Source organism: Sceloporus undulatus, chromosome 5 (assembly GCF_019175285.1).
Source record: "Sceloporus undulatus isolate JIND9_A2432 ecotype Alabama chromosome 5, SceUnd_v1.1, whole genome shotgun sequence".
Classification (NCBI taxonomy): Eukaryota; Metazoa; Chordata; class Lepidosauria; order Squamata; family Phrynosomatidae; genus Sceloporus; species Sceloporus undulatus.
Genome location: NC_056526.1, coordinates 4,842,194 through 4,862,134, shown reverse-complemented (window position 1 = coordinate 4,862,134; position 19,941 = coordinate 4,842,194). Strand labels below are relative to the sequence as shown.

The following is a 19,941-nucleotide window of genomic DNA, read 5'->3' as shown; positions in this document are numbered from 1 at the left end:
TGGTATGCTCAACCACAACGCAAAGTATAGGATGCACAACCACAACAAGCAGTGTACAATGTACGTCTTGCAAAGACAAGGCGTAGATGAACATGCTGTCTGTGCAGCTCTGCTTCTGCCACTATTAGCAGACTATATCTGTTGCCAGGGGGACCAGAGGTCCTTGTTTTCCAAGACATGTCCTACATTTCAGCCATCTGTTCAGGAGAAATTCCACAATGTCCTCCCTTTGGGGCATGACTAAGAAGCCCGAATTTACATTAATATGAAGTGTGTGTGTGTGTGGGGGGGGGGGGTGTTTTGTAATGTCCTACATTTTTTAATGTCCTCCACTTTCTGGTGCCTTGTCCTCCTTTGCAGTGAAGAGATTTGTTGCACAATGAAGACTTTTTGTGCATAATGTGACTTAGGCATGCATATGCCCTGAACAGAATTCTGGCCATTGTCTGAGGCATAAGCTGGATGCACATAGTTGTTTGAGTGTTGGACTGCACTGGCCATATATTTTGAAAAGGGCATTGGTCAATTTGTGTGCCAAACCACCACATGCCATGGTGTCATTCTGCTGCTTTTCTTCATTCGTGGTTTGTTGTCATGCCCTGCCACCATGCTCGGTAGTACTGGGCAAGCTCCAGGATTCAGAGGGGCATGCCACACCATTTTGGCCTTCGCTGGGGCCCTAGAGGAGCACCGCAGCTACCATTTTGGCTCATTGCAAATGATTTCACTCCCAGTTGCTTTCAGAGTATTGGCGGGAGGGTTCCTACTGTTTAGGGATAGTTGTGCACTGAAACATTTTTCATCAACTGCATGTATATAGTTTTTTTTTAATGAGTGCCCTGTCTTTGGGACTATCGATGGGATTCCCAAGGATGCCACCTTCACAGAACCTGCAGGTCACACACTTGTCACCCTTACCTAAAGCTCAACTGCACCTGTCAGCTGTGGTGTTCTGTCAATACACTAGCTTGTCCATGCTATGGCCTCTTTAGTTATAAGCTTCCGTCTTGTTGCTCTCTTTTAAATTTGTAAATATTTTCTTCATTGTTGCCTAAATTGCAGGGGGTCCCAAGAGGGCACCTAAAAATTGAGTTCAATGAGGAAATTAATTTAGCCCAATATGAGTAGCGAGAGGGCCAGGGTAACCAACATGAACCAGCATTTTTCAGCCTACGTTTACTAGTTCAAAAAACAAGTACTCCAGAGTACTCAGTATAACTCAGTTTTATTTGAACAATAAGAGGGGTGTCACCCAAAGCACTTACACACACAAATACACACCTATACAAGGACTAAGATATAAAAGACAATACAGTCAGCTCTCCACATTTCTGGCTTTGACTTTTGTGGATTTGATTATTTGCGGATTTGATTAATATGTTTTCTCTAAGATTGTCAATTTCCAATTCTGTTGGAAATTGACCACAGAGTTGTGCTGGAGGACTTAGAGGTTACTCGAGTAAACACTTCTCTGGGCACTTGTAGGTCCTCCAGCATGATTCAGTGCTCAGCATCTGATAGATGTTGCCCATAGAATTGCACTGGAGTACTTAGAGATTCCTAGAGCAATGTTCTCCCAGGTTAAAAACATAGTGTTTTTTATTTGCGGGTTTTCCACTTTCACGGGGGTCCTGTGCCCCTAACCCCAGTGCCCGCTGTAGCAGATAGTAAATTAAAGACTTGCTATGGGCAATGCTTACTAGTTTGAGAAGTCAGGCTCCAATATAGGAAATGGATGCAGAGTGGATTGGACTCGATCATTACCCAGGACTGGGTTCGGCTAGCAATCTGAGGAGTTTCACCGAGGAAGGAGTGTGTTCAACTGTTGAACAGCCCTTACTGTCAGGAAGTTCATCCTAATGTTGAGCTAGAATCTCTTTTGCTGGAGCTTGCATCCATGGTTCCAGGTCCTGTTCTCTGGAGCAGCAGAAAACAAGCTTGCTCCCTCCTCAATATGACATCCCTTCAAATACTTAAACAGGGCTATCATATCACCTCTTAACTTTCTCTTCTCCAGGCTAAACATCCCCAGCTCCCTGAGTCTTTCCTCATAGGGCTTCATGGTTTCCAGACCCTTCACCATTTTAGTCGCCCTCCTTTGGACTTGCTCCAGTTTCTCAATGTCCTTTTTGAATTGTGGCACCCAGAACTGGAAACAAACCTCTCGTTGATGATAGTGACATTGAATTAATCAAGCAGGAATAAGATCAGGACAACCCCAGGGAGTTTGAGATAGGATCAGGTGTGGGAAAGGACAGTGGGGTTATCAGAAAGATTGGCTGAATGCTTTAGGCTCACAAACCTTTGTCCTGTGACCTTCAAGAGGAAATGCACATGGCAGGGAGTGAGAAGCAGCAATATTCACAGCCATACAGGTAGGGGGTCCTTTCCACATGCCCTCAAGTCTGTGTGACCAGTCATCAGAAGTTCACTTAAAGGCCATCTGACCTTTCCCCATTCATGCTTTTTGGCTTCTCTGTAACTGCTATTATAACAAAATATTACAAAATATTTGTATCCCAAAATAATGTGGGGTATACATGGTGTGGTAACATCATGTTCACCTGCTGCAGCTGCAGTTGCAGTGGTCTTGAATTGCCTTTTAACCAGTTGTTCCTTATAATATTTTAAAGAGCTCAGTTTTGCATTTTCACAATTTAGATTTTTTTATAACAAACAAGCCAACAAATCCAGTCTTGAGAGCTGGCTGTGTGTTGCTTGGCTGCTGCAACTGCTCAAGGTAATAAAACCCTTTTTCTTGTGTCTAAGCAGTCTGAAATGATACTGGACCTTCTCTGCACTACAGCTACCCCAAAACCCCAATCTACAGGAGGGATTCTGGGAAATGTAGTTCAAAAAGTCACTTTCCCAAATTCTATACTTTTTGGAGTTTTTCATCCATGAAAGATGAGTTAATGACACACTTTCTAACATCGGCTCCAGTCTGCAGCTCTGCTAGGCATCTTCCACCCCCGATCTCTCTTTCCTCCCTTATTGGCTTAACACTTCTAGTGTTTTCCAGATCATGTCCTTTATCTAGGGACACTTCCTCATTCAGTGCACAACACCCTGTGGCTGCCTTGGCATGCTGCTTGCCAATATTGCTTGCCACACAGGGAACCAAGGAGGATGACACAACAAAGAGTTTTGTAAGGTACACAAATTCCTTCCCCCTGCTGCCATTTTCCATCACGTTGCTGCTGAACACACAAAAGCAAAGCAAGACTAATGTTCAGAGGCTGAGAGCTTATGAAGCACTTGCCACTCCTTCAGGATGCTGCTGAGGATTGCCCTACAGTAACTGTCCATCCCATAGCTAGGAGTGTGGGCTTTAACAGCCTGTTATTGCAGTTATGTGTCATCATGTCTATAGTGTTGTTGTTGTTGTTGTTGTTGTATGCCTCCAAATCAATTTTGAGTGATGGCAACCCTAAAACAAACCTATCATGAGGTTTTCTTGGCAAGTTTCTGCAGAAGGAGTTTGCCATTGCCATCCTCTGAGACTGAGAGAGTGTGACTTGCTCAAAGTAACCCAATGGGTTTTTCTGCTTGAGAGAAGAATCAAACCCTGATCTCCAGAGTCGTAGTCCAGTGCTCAACCCACTATGCAATGCTGGCTCTCACAGTGACATATAGAAACCATATATTGAGCAAATTTAGAGACATAGCCGTGTGAGTCTGGAATATCAATATGCAGAGGGATCTTGTAGCACCTTTGAGACTAACTGAGCAAAAGTGGTTATAGCATTTTATAGACTTATGTCCGAAACACAGTGCAGAAATAATCCACTTTGAGACCACCTTAACTGTCCTGGCTCAATGCTAGGGAATTCTGAGAACTGTAGTTTTGGGAGACATTTAGCCTTATTCCCTGTCAGAGAGCTCAGGTGCCACAACAAACTACAGTTCCCAGGATTCCCTAGCACTGAGCCAGGGCAGTTAAAGCTGTCTCAAACCGGATTATTTCTGCAGTGTGGATGCAGCCACAGTCTTCTTCCTTAGATGAGAGAATTGTCTAAATACTGTGAAGGCACCAGGTCTCATCTGACCTTGGAAGTTAAGCAGGGTCGGGCCTGGTTAGTACTTGGATGGAGGCATCTAGTTGGAAGGAATACCAAGGATGGCAAAGAAGGAGCAGGTGGCAGAGGTTCTATTCAGAGAAAGGCAATGGCTAACCATATCTGAGTACTGATTGCCTTAGAAAACCCTATAAAATCTATGGGGTTGCTGTAGGTTGACAGGCAACTTGAAGGCACATATTTTGAGAGCGAGCTTGGCTTAGTGTTGAACTAGAACTCAGGGAGGCCAGGGTTTGAATATCCACCAGGCCATGTAAACCCACTGTGTGATCTTGAGCATATCACACAGTCTCTCAGACTAAGAGGAATACAGTGGCAAATCTTCTGTAAAGAAGAAATCATAGAACACCATACTCCTATTGATGCAGCCTAGAATCTCTTTGGCTTTTAAAGCTGCTGCATCACACTGTTGGCTCATGCCAAATCTTGCTGAGAAAACTCTAGGAGCAGGTCCCCATAAATCGAAACTGATTTGAAGGCAAATAAGAATGGAAGTGGGGACAAGTCCAAGAGATCCTGTTTGTAACAGCCCTGCTTGAAAGCCTAGAGCCATGGCTTTATTCATTTCAGGGGTAGACAACTGTTGGAGAATGGAGTCCACATTAACTTCCAGGAGCAGTGCGCCTCTTGATTCTCACCAGTGCTTTACAAAGTAGAATTTGACTCATTGCATAAAGCTCAGATGCTCAGCTCATAACAAAGAATAGTAGATACCAGATTTCTAACAAAGAAATGAAGATTTCTCTTAACTCTGTGCATCTTCCTTCAACCAGGAAAGCACTGGTGCCTTTGCTAATGGCAAGGAAACAAGCAGCCTCCGAGTTCGAAGAATGGTGGAGAACCGAAACCTGACGGTAAAGTCCTTCCCTCTATAACTCCCATCCCAGAAGGTCTTGGTGGGATAGCAGGTGGCTTCATATCTTGCTATGGTTTCACAGGTTCGCTCTCCTGGTGCTCTTGGACTTGGAGACACGATGATGGGATATCATGCCAGGAATGGGGTAAGTTAACCAGATGAGCTGTGAAGAGATTGCGGGAAAGCTGTGGCTCAATGGAAGAACACTGCATGCTTTGTAAGGAGAAGGTCTCAAGTTCAATCCTCGGCATTTCTAGGGATGTTGGAAAAGAATTGCACTTGAAACCATTATCAGTGGCTCCTGTGACAGTTGGACAATGACTGTGTTCTAGGCTTTAGGCAGCAGAACCAGTCTTGGGAATAAGACTTAGCACCTTGGACAGTTCCTTGATCAGGCTGAAACCTGGAGTGAATTCAAAATTTTACTGATGCAGAAGCCACTAGCTACTACTGCCTGAAGTCCTAGTCAGTTGCTATTGGTCAGCATAAATGATATTGAGCTAGATGGACTCCCTTCCCCCAAAATCACTGTTTCTAGCAATATACTTTTGGGCAAAAATTGTGGGTAGTTTTGTTGTTGTTGTTGTTGTTGAAAACCATACTTTTGGGGCAAAAATATACAGTATGAACTGCGTATCCACAGCACCAGTATATGTAGTTTCACTTACCCATGTCCAAAAAAATATGTTCTCTCTAGGCATTTTCTAGGTCCTCCAGGACAATTCTATAGCACGCTTCTAGCAGCAGTTGACCTTAGAGTCACATTGGAGGACCTAGAAATGCCTAGAGAAGTATTGTCTCTAAGAATCTCTAGGTCCTCCAGCACAACTCTATGGTCAACTTCAAGTCATTCATTTCAGTAGGGTTCACTATTATCCACAGTTTTGCATTTCCATGCTAAGTCCAGGAATGTATCCCCTGCAGATATAGGGGTCATACCATGTGGGGAATGGGAGGAGGATAGCAAAAATTGGGTGAAGGTTTTGCACAAAATCCATTTTTTGTGTGCCTGAAAACACATATACAGTTGGTCCTCCATATCCACAAATTCATGCATCCATGGTTTGAAAATATTTTAAAATATATAAATTCCAAATAGCAAACTTTGATATTCCCATTTTATATAAGGAACACCAACTTACCATGCCATTGTATATAATGGAACTTGAGCATCCATAGATTTTTGCATCCATGGGTGGGGAGTCTTGGAATCAAACCCCAGTAGATACCAAGGGCCCACTGCATTTCGATATAGAATAATTTCCTGCAACGCTTTGTTGGATTTGAATACTAGGGGGAAACTGTGGAGAAGTCTCCATTTTCTCCTTCATCAAGGAGAAAACTGGGAGTAGGGGGAATGATTTATCCTCACAAGAGAGAACAAAACAGTCAGAGATTTATGTTCTTCTCTTGGACAATCCTGGGCCAGTATGGCAGTAAGTAGGAGGTGATAGTGGAGATAAGTTGTTTATGTTCCTTTGAAAAGTCCAGGACAGGTTTCTGTAATAAATAACTGCTGAGCTTGAAGACATCAGGAATAAATTATCTTCTCCCGTATTCAAAAGAAGTAAGGAAACATACCGGCACTGCATCTGAAATAATGAGTGGCAAAATGGTCACGCAACAAGATGCAAACATTTGGGTGTGTGGGTGCAACCTGCTTGCTTAAATTTATTTGTTTCAGGGGTGGGCAGCCTGAAGCCCTAAAGCAGCATGCACTTTTGTCCTAGTTTTAAAAGCTCTCTGCATGCTATCAGTTTAGATCTCTGGCAAGAACGATTTATCCTGGTAACCAACTGAGTGAGAAGGCAAGAAGAAAGAGATAGAATTGCAGATATCAGACAGGGAAAGAGAGGACCAGCATACTGGCCTAAACACGGTGGAGCTTATCAGATGGGAGACAAAATGTCCTTGTCCTGTCCTCTTTCCATTCTCATAACATGGTCAGGACAAGATTTTCGTATGATGTTGCACTTATCCAGACATTATCCCATTCAGAAAGTGAAATTGACCACGATCACATGAAAGACTTTCAGATGGCATCACATAGATCCCATCATTGAAGCGGCATTGCCCAACATTTTGCATTAATAGAAGTTTGCGTTAATGCAATGCCACATTAATGATGGGACAATAGTGCTGCAGTCTGAAAGCCTTTTGCCATGTGATAATCTCCAGTGGCTCTTGTCTCATCTTTTTTATTCTAAGCTGAAATAGATCTAGTTATTACTTAGATAGAAGCCTTCTTAGGACTACTAGGAATCTCCAGGAAACCTATCAGGGGTAGTCATGTTGGCTATATAGCAAAGCACAATAACATTGTGTGTAGAAATGAATTGGTAATCACTGTCTCAGTCACAATTACTTTTCCCTAAAGATTTGTCTACACTGTAGATATAATGCAGTTTGACACCACTTTACATGCTGTAGCTCTGTCCTATGGACTCGTGAGAGTTGTAGTTTTACAAGGTCTTTAGCCTTCTCTGCCAAAGAATGCCTCACAAAACTACAAATCCCAGGATTCTGTAGGATGGAGCCATGGTAGTAAGGTGGTGTCAATCTGCATTATTTCTTCAGTGAAGATGAACCCTGAATCCCATCAGTTTGATGTGGGGGGGGGGGTTTGCGGGGGCAGAAAGCACTGGGATTTCAAGGATTGTTTGTTTGTTTGTTTGTTTGTTTGTTTTGGTGAAAGACAGCTCCTCTGTTTTGTGTTTAGATTAGTTGGGTAAATTACCATTATTTTGGCCTTATGGGTTTGCCTTCTTCGAAACCGATATTCTGCACAAGCTGTTTTGTGAAAGCACCCAGAATACTCAAATATTGAAATGTGCTTCCCCCTAAAGTCCATATATAAAGACCCTCAACTGGATTTCTCTGCCAGTCATACAATTTAATTCCTTGTTCACTCCTCCTGAACATGCATTTTCCCATTTTTATTTCTGATTTGTTTAATTTAGTTTTGTTTAATTTTCAAGGCTTATCCTGGGCCTCACAGAACAAGGAGAATCAAGGTAAATCTTAATCTTGGGGTTGTTATATTTCCATAATCTTTATATCATATAGTATTTATACCATTAAGGAATTTTAGATTCCAGTTGGGATTTAGTGGTAGCAGCACTTACCAAGAGACTTGGTTCTGCACACTGCTGAAATGTTTGCAATTTTTAGATGAGCCGTAAGTGTTTCCGATACTGCAGAAGTGCTCTCTTCACATTTGGTTCTCTGTTCCTCAGGATGAACATGAAGAATCTCAGAGCATGGGCACTAGCTTGAAAAGTGTATGCGTGTGTCTATCATTACTTCCAGTTTTACAGCATGATGAAAGCTGAGACACAGTGAAAGAGAAGTGGCTTTCTCCTTACCTCTCTGCATGAAGTTATAGCACTTCCATTCTCTTTTAGAGTGAAGGTCGTAAAAGCATGCTTTTTGCCCAATGGATTTTTCCAGCACAACAAAAGGCAAGCTTTTACGACCGTCTCCCTTGGGAAGAGAACAGAAGTGCTTCAACGTCATGCAGAGGGGCAAGGAGACAGCCACTTCTGTCTCGGAGCAGCTTGGCTTTATTTTGTCATGCGACAAGGCTCTTAGTTTTGGTGTTGTTTGTTTAAATGGTATTTCTTGGGCATCTGGTTGATGCTTAATGACTTCATGAGTGGCTGCCCTTTGTAACATTACCAGCACCCACCCACCTCCTGTGAGGGCCACCCTTATGTTTCATATTTTGGCCCTCAAAATCTTAGCACCTAGGAGAGTTATGACTTGGCAACCCTCCTCCTTCCATATTTCCAGCTTTACCGCACTGAAGAAATACAGCAGTTTGACATCACTTTAACTATCATAATTCTGTCCTATGGAATCCTGGATTATGTACTGTGGTGAGGTATTCAGCCTGGTCTGTCAGTGAGCTCCAGTGTCTCACCAAACTACAAATCCCAGCTTTGATTCTGCAGTGTGGATACACTTCTCTTTGCCATTAACTTTGTTTCCTAGACATTGCTTTAATTTTATTTGATTGTCAAGATGATGCATGTATCCAGCACATGCTCAGGGCTTCCCATGGCCCAGTGAAGCTTGGCAGGTAAAAAGAAATACAAATGATCTTAGTCTAGAGCTACTTGAGTCAACCAAACCCTTTTAAGACAAGCAAACAGATCTGGGATTGTTCTGAAGTGACAACAAGTCTCTGGTTTACCATTGAACTTCCCTACTAGTTCACACACACTTTCTATCTGAAATTAAGTAAATGGTTAATCCTATTTCTGTTGGCCTCACAACTGAGGCTGCTGCCACACTGCAGAATTAATGCAGTTTGACACCACTTTAACTGGCATGGCTCCATCGTAGGGAATCCTGGGATTTGTAGTTTGTTGTGGCACTGGAGGACTCTGACAGAGAAGGCTACATATGTCACAAAACTACCAATTCCAGAATCTCATAGCATTGAGCTTTGGTAGTTAAAGCAATGTCAAACTGCATTAATTCTGCAGTACAGGTTCAGTCTTCACCTGGAGGGTGTCCTTGCTTTGGTTCTGATTGTTTTCTGTTGCTTTAAAATCTTTCTAATGTCTCAGATTTAAATATGCACTATTAATGATGAGATAGAAAAGGAGGAAATGTTAAAGGAGACATTGAGACAAGTAATGTGTTTTCTCTTTAGAAGCAAGAATCAGAAACAGTGGCTGGAGAATTTGGACCCAATAAAGGTCAAAAGGTGTGTACATTTTCTCCATGAATGCGAAAGCATGTCATTGGCATGTCTCAAATCCCTGCTCAATCGTGGAAATCCACTGGGTGACTTTGGGCAAGTCACATTTTCTCGCCCTCAGGGGAAGGCAATGCCATATCTGCTCTGAAGAAATCGGGCCAGTTAATCAGCCCTAGGAAAAGGTTGATGTAAGTCAGCGTCCATTCGAAGGCACATAACAACAACAATTGGAATATAAGTCTCCAAAGTCCCTTCTGGTGTTAGGATGGGGACCAGAATCAAGATGGATTCAACTTCGCATCCTACCTTCCATGGCATTGAGGATACTGGGATGGAAGCTGTATATAAACCAAGCATATTCCAGCTTCCATCCCAGCATCCTCAATGCCATAGAAAGTAGGGTGTGAAATTGAATCCATCTTGATTCTGGTCCCCAGTCTGAATATTGATGAATCACAAGTTGAGCCATGTAGGGATTTCATATTGCCCTTAATCCCCCCTGATGGTGGTGGGTCCTTCCCCTCATTGTCATCAATGGGTATGTGCTTTATGTTTACATGGACAGATCCAGACCAGGGAGGTGGAGAACAGTGGTATCCCCCACTGAGATAGAAAATAGCAATATTACTACTGCTGATGTTCCCATTCCCCCCCCCAAAAAATGTTAGTATGGAATTTTAGTCAGTATAGAATTCTACTTAGTGGGAAATGACCGTCTTCCCTTGACATGGGATCTTTGTCTTTGCAGGGAGAAAAAGGTTCGCCTGGAAGCCCAGGCAGCAAAGGAGAAAAGGTACCTTTCAGCTACGCATGCAAATTGCACATGTGCTTCTCAAGCTGATTGAATAGACTGGCAATTTTCCCCTCAATATGTCAGGGACCAGTATCACATTTCAGCCATATTATTAACATTTTTGCCCAGTGTCCTGGAAACATGGCCACAGATGAGTGGCTGATGGTTCATGCGCCAGCATTGACCTAGAGCATGCGGTGACTAAGGGCCCTTAGCAAACACATGTATGAACTGGTTTTACAGAGATCCAAATATGTGTGTGGTTTTAAATTAGTCCGAAATAGTTTAACTTGTTTTAACTAGTCTTCTTTCAACTTCTTAACATGTTTAATATGTTCTTAGCTTTCCAAAATATTTTTAATTGTGTGTATTGTTTTAAATCAATTGTGTTTTATTATATGCTGTCCTGAAACCGTTGCATAGAAGATGGAATATAAATATTTCATAAATATATAAGAGTGAAAATATTTGGGACCAGGATCCAGAAGAAAATACATTTCTGGACTGCAAATGTGCATTATACACAATGGCAACTGTTGGCTTCTGTAGCAGTGGGGCTATGAATCTGCTTTTTGTCTTAATTTTTACTTTAGAGGAGTTAACCAAGGTCTTGAACCTGTTCTGAGGATGGGACAAACATCTTGGGTAAGACCTTTAGGCAAAAACCCAGAGTGGATTCACCGCCCCAGTGACATGGAAGCCATCATTTGCCCATGATTGTTGGTGTGTATTTGTGTTTCACAACCACTTGCAAATTAATGTATTTGAAAAGGCCAGAGACATGCCCTGAGAAGATTACGTTCTAACCATTAGTTAATATGTTGGATTTAATCTTCATAATTGGTTAGAGAATTTTAATTATATGTACTGTGATTTTATTAGTTTGTAACCCCGCTTTGATCCAATTGGGAAAGTCGGGGAAACACAAAAATATAATAATATAATAATAATAATTATTATTATTATTATTATTATTATTATATTCAACAAATGAGAAATCTTAAAACAAAGAAGGGATGGAACTGGCCAATTTAATCTGATCTGGATAATAGGAGGAAGGCAGCTAAAAAATTGGGCTATGATTTCCACATTTGTGGTCTGAGATGGAATTGAATTGGATTGTACAGGCACACCTCTGTGAAGCTTGGTGAAAAGCATATATGTGTACAGTCTGAGGGCATTTTTCTTCTCTTTCTTTCTTTCTTCTTTCTTTCCTTCTTTCTCTTCTTTCAGGGGCAACCTGGAGAAGCAGGAGAACCTGGCGAGAAGGTGCCAACCAAAAAAGACGACCACATGGCAAGTCACAACAACAATGGAAGTTCTGTCTCAAAGCTAAAACTAAGGCTGTACCACACTGCAGAAATAATCCATTTGACACCACTTAAATGCCATGGCTCATTGCTATGGAATTCTGGGATTTGTAGTTTTGTGAGACATCTTGGAGAGCTCTGGTGTCACAAACAACTACACTTCCATAGCAAGGGAGGAATGATTTCCATGTTATCTGTGGACAGAACAATACACAGATTAACATGGAAATCACTCCTCCCAACCAGGGTCATACACTATATATAATAATATATATATATATATTATATATACCAATCCAACTCCTTCCATATCAGCATTCTCTGAAGATGCCAGCCCAGATGCTGGCGAAACGTTAGGAATAACTCTTCTAGAACATGGCCACATAGCCTGAAAAACCCACCAAAAAAAAAAACTAAAGTGGTTTATGTTTTATTCCAGTGCTGGAATCAAGAAGACTGGAACCTTATCTTTTGCTTTCTTAATTTTTTCAGGGCAACAAAGGCGATGAAGGTGATGTTGGTCAAAAGGTACAGTAATGGCTTTGGCTGGGGTCAAAGCAAAGAGAGAAAATCTGCAGTGCCCTGTTTCCCGTTTGCAGAGTTATATGAAATCAAACTGAAGATGCCCCATTGAGGGTTATCAAAAGCCAAATTAAAGGAGACTTTGTCCTAATCTGTTGTTCCAAATCCTGGGATAGCGTGAAATTAAGTCACATACCTTCCAGATCCAAATTTGTGACAAATCACAGAGCACATTCAAGGCAAGATATATAGGTAGAGAGAAACCATGGTCATGACAAACAGATAGGGGATGAGAGAGTGCATAGGGGCAAAATTATGCAAGCTTTGCCTTCTTGCTTTGTGATCGCCCTTCACAAATTGCAAATGCTCAAAAAGTCATTTCAACTCAGGTGTACATTTTATTTTATTTTGTTGTTGTTGTTTTCCACCAAAGATGGTGTTCTTGGCTTCTCTCAGAAACAATATTCGGCAGTAACTGTAAATGGGAAGATAACAGCAGCAGGCGGCAGAAGAGATATTTGTGAAGTGCAGGAGGCATTTAAAAAAACACAGATCCATCAAAATGCTGACCTATAGTTAGGGACATGACAAATGCAATGATGAGGCAGACAATTTTGTAAGAGGACAAAAGTCATAACTGATTTTTCCAATCAACTTAGATGGTTAGTAATTGGATAGGAGACCACACAATGAATCCCGGGTGCCGTTGGCTATATTTCAGAGGAAGGAACTGGCAAAACCACTCTGAGCATCCTTGCCGGAGAAACCCTATGAAAATTGTGTTGTGAACCTCTCTAGGGGTGTGGAAGAGAGAGAGAGAGATTAATGGAAGAGGGATCCACTTTGTTTTTCTTATTATCTCTTTTTAAAGGGAGAGCCGGGGATGGCTTCCGTGGGCCAGTGGGCCAAGCTGGATCTCCAGGGCAAAAGGTGAGACTGGATCTCCTGGGCATAAGGCCATGTATAGGTGTATCCACACTGCAGAAATAAAGCAGTTTGACACCACTTAATTGCCATAATTCTATCCTACAGAATCTGGGGGTATGTAGTTAGGTGAGGCATCAGAGCCTCTGACAGACCAGGATGAATATTTCACCAAACTACAAATCCCAGGATGGAGCCTTGACAGTTAAAGTGATGTCAAACGGTTTATTTCGGCAGTGTGGATGCACCCATGAGTCAGATTTAACTCTTTATGCAACCAACTTCATGAAGGACTTGACGACTAGCTCCAAAACAGAAGAATGAATGAGGAGCAGGATTTGACAAACTATTCTTTTTTTGTAGTAATTGTTCCTACTCTCATAAACTGTGATATCATAAACTAACCTGGTGGCATTACTCCTTGCAGCAATGAAAAGAGGACTCCTTCCATATTTGTTCAATATATTTTTGCTTTCCCATATAGTGAGCCTTGGATTTGCTGGGGTTGGTTCCAGGGCCCCCCATGGATACCAAACCCTGATGTTCAAGACCCATTAGGCATAGTGAAATGGTGTCCTTTATTTTAAAAAAATAGCAAAATCAAGGTTTGCTTTTTGGAATTATATATTTTTTGGGAAATTTTCAAGCCGTGGATAGGTGAATCCGTAGATAAAGAATCATGAATAGGGAGGGCCCACTGTATTTTTGATGAAGAAGAAGAAATACACCTGGGATTGATTAAATACAGTGGTACCCCGGGATACGAATGCGCCGCCTTACGAAATTTCGGGTTACGAAAAAAATCCATTTTAAAAAACTGTTCCGGGTTACGAAGGTTATTTCGGGTTACGAAAAAAATTTTGGTGCTTTTCGCGGCTATTTCGCACGAAATGCGGCTTTTCCCCATTAGCGCCTATGGCTTTTTCGCCTTACGAAGATTTCGGGTTACGAAAGCGGCGGCGGAACGAATTAATTTCGTAACCCGGGGTACCCCTGTAATGGCAATGCAATTTGACACAAATTCTATCAAAATGTCTCTAAAATGCCCTCCAAGATTTATCTGAAATACTTAGGAGCTCCTTGTTATACCAGTAAGTAACTTTATTTCTACACATTTTCGTTGAAATATGGGCTCATAGCTGAAAAGTAACTGATTACTGACCACTCTTTTGCTTATAACCATTACTTCCAAGCAGTGAGTAATCCTGGTCAGTGCAGAGGTGGGTTTTTTCTGAGCTTTTGTCTGATGTTGAAAGGAACCATCCAACCCACTGAACCCTATCCCTGGAATATGTTGGACCAGCATATTGAAAACTGGGTCATCATTTGGATAGTGCCTTTAATGTTAGGACTTACACCTGGAGTAGATTCACCACTCCACGGACATGGAAGCTAGTGGCCAGCCCTGCTTCTGAGCTCTGAGATGATAATGCTTTGGAAGGAGTGGGTGGCACAATAGACTGAGTAATTTTCATTGGAGAGAGAATGAAGACATAAAGCATAGATGGAATGGATATCCAAAAATTGGGAAATTGGCTTTCTGAAGCGTGAGAGCTTTGGCACACGAGGAAACAAAGCTGAAACAACTGGAGAGTAGTGGTTTTCCCCATGACTTACCGCATGACATTGGTAGTGCTTGGATTCTATTCTTGGTGGAGATGGTTGAAAAGTATGTCTTTTGTCAAATAATTTTTCCAGCATGACACAAGACTCACTTTTACAACCAACTTCTTTGAGAAGAGAATTGAAGTGCTACAAAGTCATCGCAGAGAGGCATGGAGAAAGCTGCTACTCTCCAGCTCCATTTCCGTTGTGTTTTCTCATGCGATAAGGCTCTTAGGAAACCATGATGAGGAGAGTCCTGGATAGGTGAGAATCACACAGTTCAGGACTTACTATGTATGAAAAAGTTGCGAGATCTTGTGTGTGGTTGTGTGTGTGTGTGTGTGTGTGTGTGTTGGTGTAGAACAGCATTTTCGTGCTCAAAGTCACAATTCTGCCCAGGAAACGTGCTCTTGTGCGGAACGCAACATGCTCTAGCAGATGACCCATGTGCATTTTTTTTAAGATGAGTTCCTGAATACAATTAGTTTTTGAAAACTGTACAGTTTTCAAGACTTTCTCAAACGGAAGAGGAGAATGGTTAAATTATTCGCTCTTGCCAATGAGGATGAGGTTAGGAACACTGAATCCATGTGAAAGTAGGAAAGCTGAAATTAAAAGCACACTATTTTTTTAACTCGAGAGAACACCTCTTTAGGAATCTCTAGGTCCTCCAAACAACCTTTGGTCAACATCCACAGATGTTGCCCATAGAATTGTGCTGAAGAACCTAGAGATGCCTAGAGAAGATTTCTCTGTAGGAATTTGTAGTCCTCTAGCATAACATTTGGCGAACATTGGCCATTGAGTCACTCTGGAGGATCTAGAGATCCCTAGAGAGAACATATTAATCAAACCCAAAATCAATCAAAGCGCAAAAGTCAAAGCGCAAACTCAGATCTATATCACTACAAGTAATGATGTTTGCATCTTACCCTATAAAACGTGATGGAATAATATGGTTTCTTCCTTCCAGGGTGAACCGGGGGCACTGGGAGCCCCAGGAGCACAAGGAATCCAGGGGATCCGGGGCAATCCAGGGATCCCGAGGATCCCAGGGGGAAAGAGACACCCCGGACTACCTGGAATTCCAGGACAAAAGGTAGGGGATGATTTTGAAGGGAAGAGTCTAAAATTGACCTAATGGTTTCAGGAATAAATCCACACCGATCTCTTCATGATGCTTTAATTTGTCGTGACAGGATGGACAAGGGGAATTATTTTTTAATGATATCAATTGTTTTCATTATTAAACTTAAGTTTTATCTCTGTCTTGCTGTTTTTGTTTGCTGTCAAGTTGTCTAAGACTTATTATGGTGACTCTAGAAGGAGAAACTCCAAGAGTCCCAAATGCCCAGGTCTTGCAGACTCAAAGCTGTGGCTTCCTTGGTTGAAATTCATCCACCTGTAATGCAGTCCTTCTCTTTTCCTACTGCCTTCCACTTTTACCAAGCATTATCATCTTTTCCACTGAAAATGGAAACAACGTTGGGATGGTTGGAAGGCAACAGCTTGGTGACACAAATGTCCAGAGCAATGGCCTTCATTGGTCTTATAAGGGTGGAGGTGGGGGCTTGGCTGCCTGGAAAGTTACTTAACCATCTATCAATGTTATGTGGGCAACTATCTTAGGCTAGTGAACCACATTAGATCCCCAAGAAATGTTGGAGCACTACCCCTACAAAAAAAATCAATTTTGTTTGCCCCTAGGGACATTTTTTATCTGTGTTTCAGGGTAGGACTGAGCCATTTCAAACTCAAGAGAGGCCTTTTTTAGCCAGTCCATCTGTGTTTTTGGGACATATGACCCTATACTGGACTTAAAATGTACATGAGGAGAAAAAGCTGGCAAAAACACACACACAGAGGGAGAGAGAGAGAGTATATCTAGAAGATATTTGAGAGCAACACTTTTTGTAAAAAGCAAAATAATTTAAAATATATTTTTATTAACATATAACAGCAAAAACAACAACAAACCCACAACAACAAATATCTATTAATGTGATAAAACAATATACAAGACTAACAAACCTAAACTAAACCACCTAATCTAATCAATTACACTACTACAAATTCATCACCAACAACAGGGAAACCGTAGCTTCCAACCTGCCTGGCAATAGTTATGTTACTCGACTATATCTACCCTCTCTTGCTGTTCAGAAATTAATCACATATCTTAAAGGTTAATAAAATCTTATACAAACCTCTACATAATAAATAAATAAATCATTTTTGAGTTCTTTAGGATCCTTGGGAGATTGCAAGTGGCCTATGGGCCACACTTTGCCAACTCTGGTCTACAGGCATCTTATCACTGGTAATGTGACGCATAGGGTTTAGGTAAGCCCCATAATGCCATCATCCCCAGAGCTATTGGTTTGGACAAGCATACCCTCCAACATCTCATAGATGTAAACCAGGACATACATGGTCAAGCAAGATCAGAATGCAGTCGAGATGGCAAACTTTATTAATAAGGAAGAACAGACAAGCTAAGAGATGCTTCAGCAGTTTGCTTTAGCCTGAGCCTACAGGGAAGAACAAGACATTGCTGTCGTCTCCTCTCCCCTCTCCCTCCTGAGTTGAAGGCAAACTTTTGAACTTTCCATTGCAGTTCACAGTTTGCAGGAACTGAAGTAAGTGGTGGACAAATGGGGAAAGTGGAAGAGAGATAAACTGGGGGTGCAGCTACACTGTAGATGTAATGCAATTTGAGACCATTTTAATTGACCTGGCTCCATCCTTTGGAATGCTGGGATTTGTAGTTTAGTGAGGCACAGTACTCTTTGGCAGAAAAGGCTAAAGACCTTGTAAACTAGAACTCCCAGGATGCAATAGGATGGCGCTACAGCATGTAAAGTGGTGCCAAACTGCATTATTTTTACAATGTAGACACACCCTGGGACATTCGAAAAGCAGCTGTAAAAGGGGAACAGCAGAGGATCTGATAGGGACTTTCTATGGCAAATAAGTGGAGGGTATGGGTTTATTCCTGTTAGGGAGACAAGAGGACTAGCTTAGCCGGTGGGAACAAGAGCGAACAGAGTTTGCTTACTTCTTCTGAAACAATTTCATATATTTTTCATATAATATGAACCTTTTGGTGCTGTTTCACAAAGTGACTCAAGGTGCCAGCATGGGCTGCTAAAGAGGGATATACATTCCAAGAATGAATGAGGAGAATCATGCCTATAATCAAAGCTATTTGCCTTCTGCAATTTCCATCCATCAGAAAAATGCTTAATAAATTTGGTTTCTGGGAACTTCATCTTTTGTGAGTTTTTTTTTTTTAAATGAAAAGCAAATGTCTAATCCCTGGTGACTGCTTCTTCCCATATGATGGGAGAGTGAATCCACTCTGGGTTTTAGTCTGAGCTGCAAAAGAATCAGGGAAGGTGCTGAAGCTCCATTCTTTATTATTTTTATTATTTATTTTTATTATCACAAAATTCCCATCATATAAAACAGCATACAAGGCTAAATTATAAACATAATGCAAACTAATCTAAACTATTAGCTACTACTAAATAAACTAACTAACAGAAACAAGGAGCATATACATGACTTCCAGCTTCCCAAATAATGGTTATATTTGACTAATAGTTCTGCTTCTTCTAATTCAAATATACATCATTTCAAACACATTGTTAAATACTATGATTCATTTAAACACTTCTAGTTACTTATATCCACTGATTTTTTTATCCATGGATTCAAGCATCCACAGCTTGAAAATATTTTTAAAGTGTAAATTTCAAATGGCATATGTTGATTTTGCCATTTTATATAAGGGACACCATTTTGCTATGCCATTGTATTTAATGGGACTTGAACACCCACGGATTTTGTTATCCACGGGGTCCCCAGCAGATAACAAGGCCCCACTGTAACTTTCTTGTTGTGTGGCATTAAGTTGTTTCTGACTTATGGCAACCCTAAGGTGACCCTATCACGGGCTTTTCCTGGAGAGATTTGTTCAGAGGCAGGTTTGCCATTGCCTTCCCCTGAGGCTGAGAGAGTGTGACCTGCCCAAGGTAACCCAGTGGGTTTCCATGGCTGAGTAGGGGATCAAACCCTGGTCTCCAGAGATGCAGTGCCATGCTCAAAGCGCATTGAAGAAGACTTCTACAATTGATGTCCCACTGGAATTGATCAACATATTGCTAATCTTCCTCCAGGTTTCTCAATCTCCCATCTCTCCATTTCCCAAGACCCAAATCAGTTGACAATTTTTGCCCATTTTAAAACTCACAAAACTGTGGCTGCAGTAATCCCTCTCATGAATGTTTGTGTCATCGTGACCTGGATTAAATGTCTGAAGTGCTTGTAGAGGACAGCCATTGCATCAGTGACCTGTAATTGTGCTCTTTCAGAATGACATTGGGAGATAATCGTTGGTTTTCAGGCTTTCCTTCTGAGATTGCTTGGTGGCCTCTGTTCCTGGCACATTCTTTTCTCCGGTGTCTGTCTGGAGGATATGGTCCTTCTGGGTTCAAGAAAGGCTTGTAGGCTCCATTTATATCGCAGTATAGTGCAGTCAGCCTTCCATATCTACCGATTCTTTATCCATAGATTCAACCATTCACGGCATGAAAATATTCCAAAAAGATATACATTCTAAAAAAGCAAACCTTGATTTTGCTCTTTTATATAAAGGACACCATTTCACTACACCATTGTATTTAATGGGACTTGAGTGTCCATAGATTTTGGTATCCATGGAGGGTTCTGGAATCAAACCCCAGTGGGTACCAAGGGCTCACTGTATATACTATACAACCTTCCTGGACTGGGATAACTTAGCTATAGTCACCCATAAGCTGGTCATTTCCATATTAGACTACTGCAATGCGCCTCTACAGGGGGCTGCCCTTGAAGATGGCTCAGAAGTTACAGCTAGTGCAAAATGGAGCAACAAGAATGTTGACTGTGCTCCCATACAAACAACACAGGACTGTCAAGCCCAGTAGAAACCAAGTTCAGAAATTCAGGCTTCAGTAGCTAAAACTCATGCAAATCTTTATTCAGTAACTATAGATCCCATCCAGAGACATTCGTTGTCAAAACTTAGCAACAAGCGTTAGCCATGCCTAATTAATTTCACACAATTTCAAATGTGTGGCAGGCTTTCCTCTCTTTTG

At 41.5% G+C, this 19,941-nt stretch overlaps 1 protein-coding gene across 1 annotated transcript in view; it reads left to right on the top strand.

Moving 5' to 3' along the window:
• Positions 1-19,941, top strand: part of LOC121930871 (collagen alpha-1(VII) chain-like) — a 178,021-nt gene that overhangs the window by 97,659 nt on the left and 60,421 nt on the right. Inside the window, exons 58-67 of the mRNA XM_042467818.1 lie at positions 4,853-4,933; positions 5,018-5,080; positions 7,914-7,949; positions 9,596-9,649; positions 10,392-10,436; positions 11,670-11,705; positions 12,239-12,274; positions 13,140-13,198; positions 15,301-15,367; positions 15,771-15,896. Coding sequence (XP_042323752.1) covers positions 4,853-4,933; positions 5,018-5,080; positions 7,914-7,949; positions 9,596-9,649; positions 10,392-10,436; positions 11,670-11,705; positions 12,239-12,274; positions 13,140-13,198; positions 15,301-15,367; positions 15,771-15,896 — 603 coding nt within the window. The remainder of the gene's footprint in view (positions 1-4,852; positions 4,934-5,017; positions 5,081-7,913; positions 7,950-9,595; positions 9,650-10,391; positions 10,437-11,669; positions 11,706-12,238; positions 12,275-13,139; positions 13,199-15,300; positions 15,368-15,770; positions 15,897-19,941) is intronic.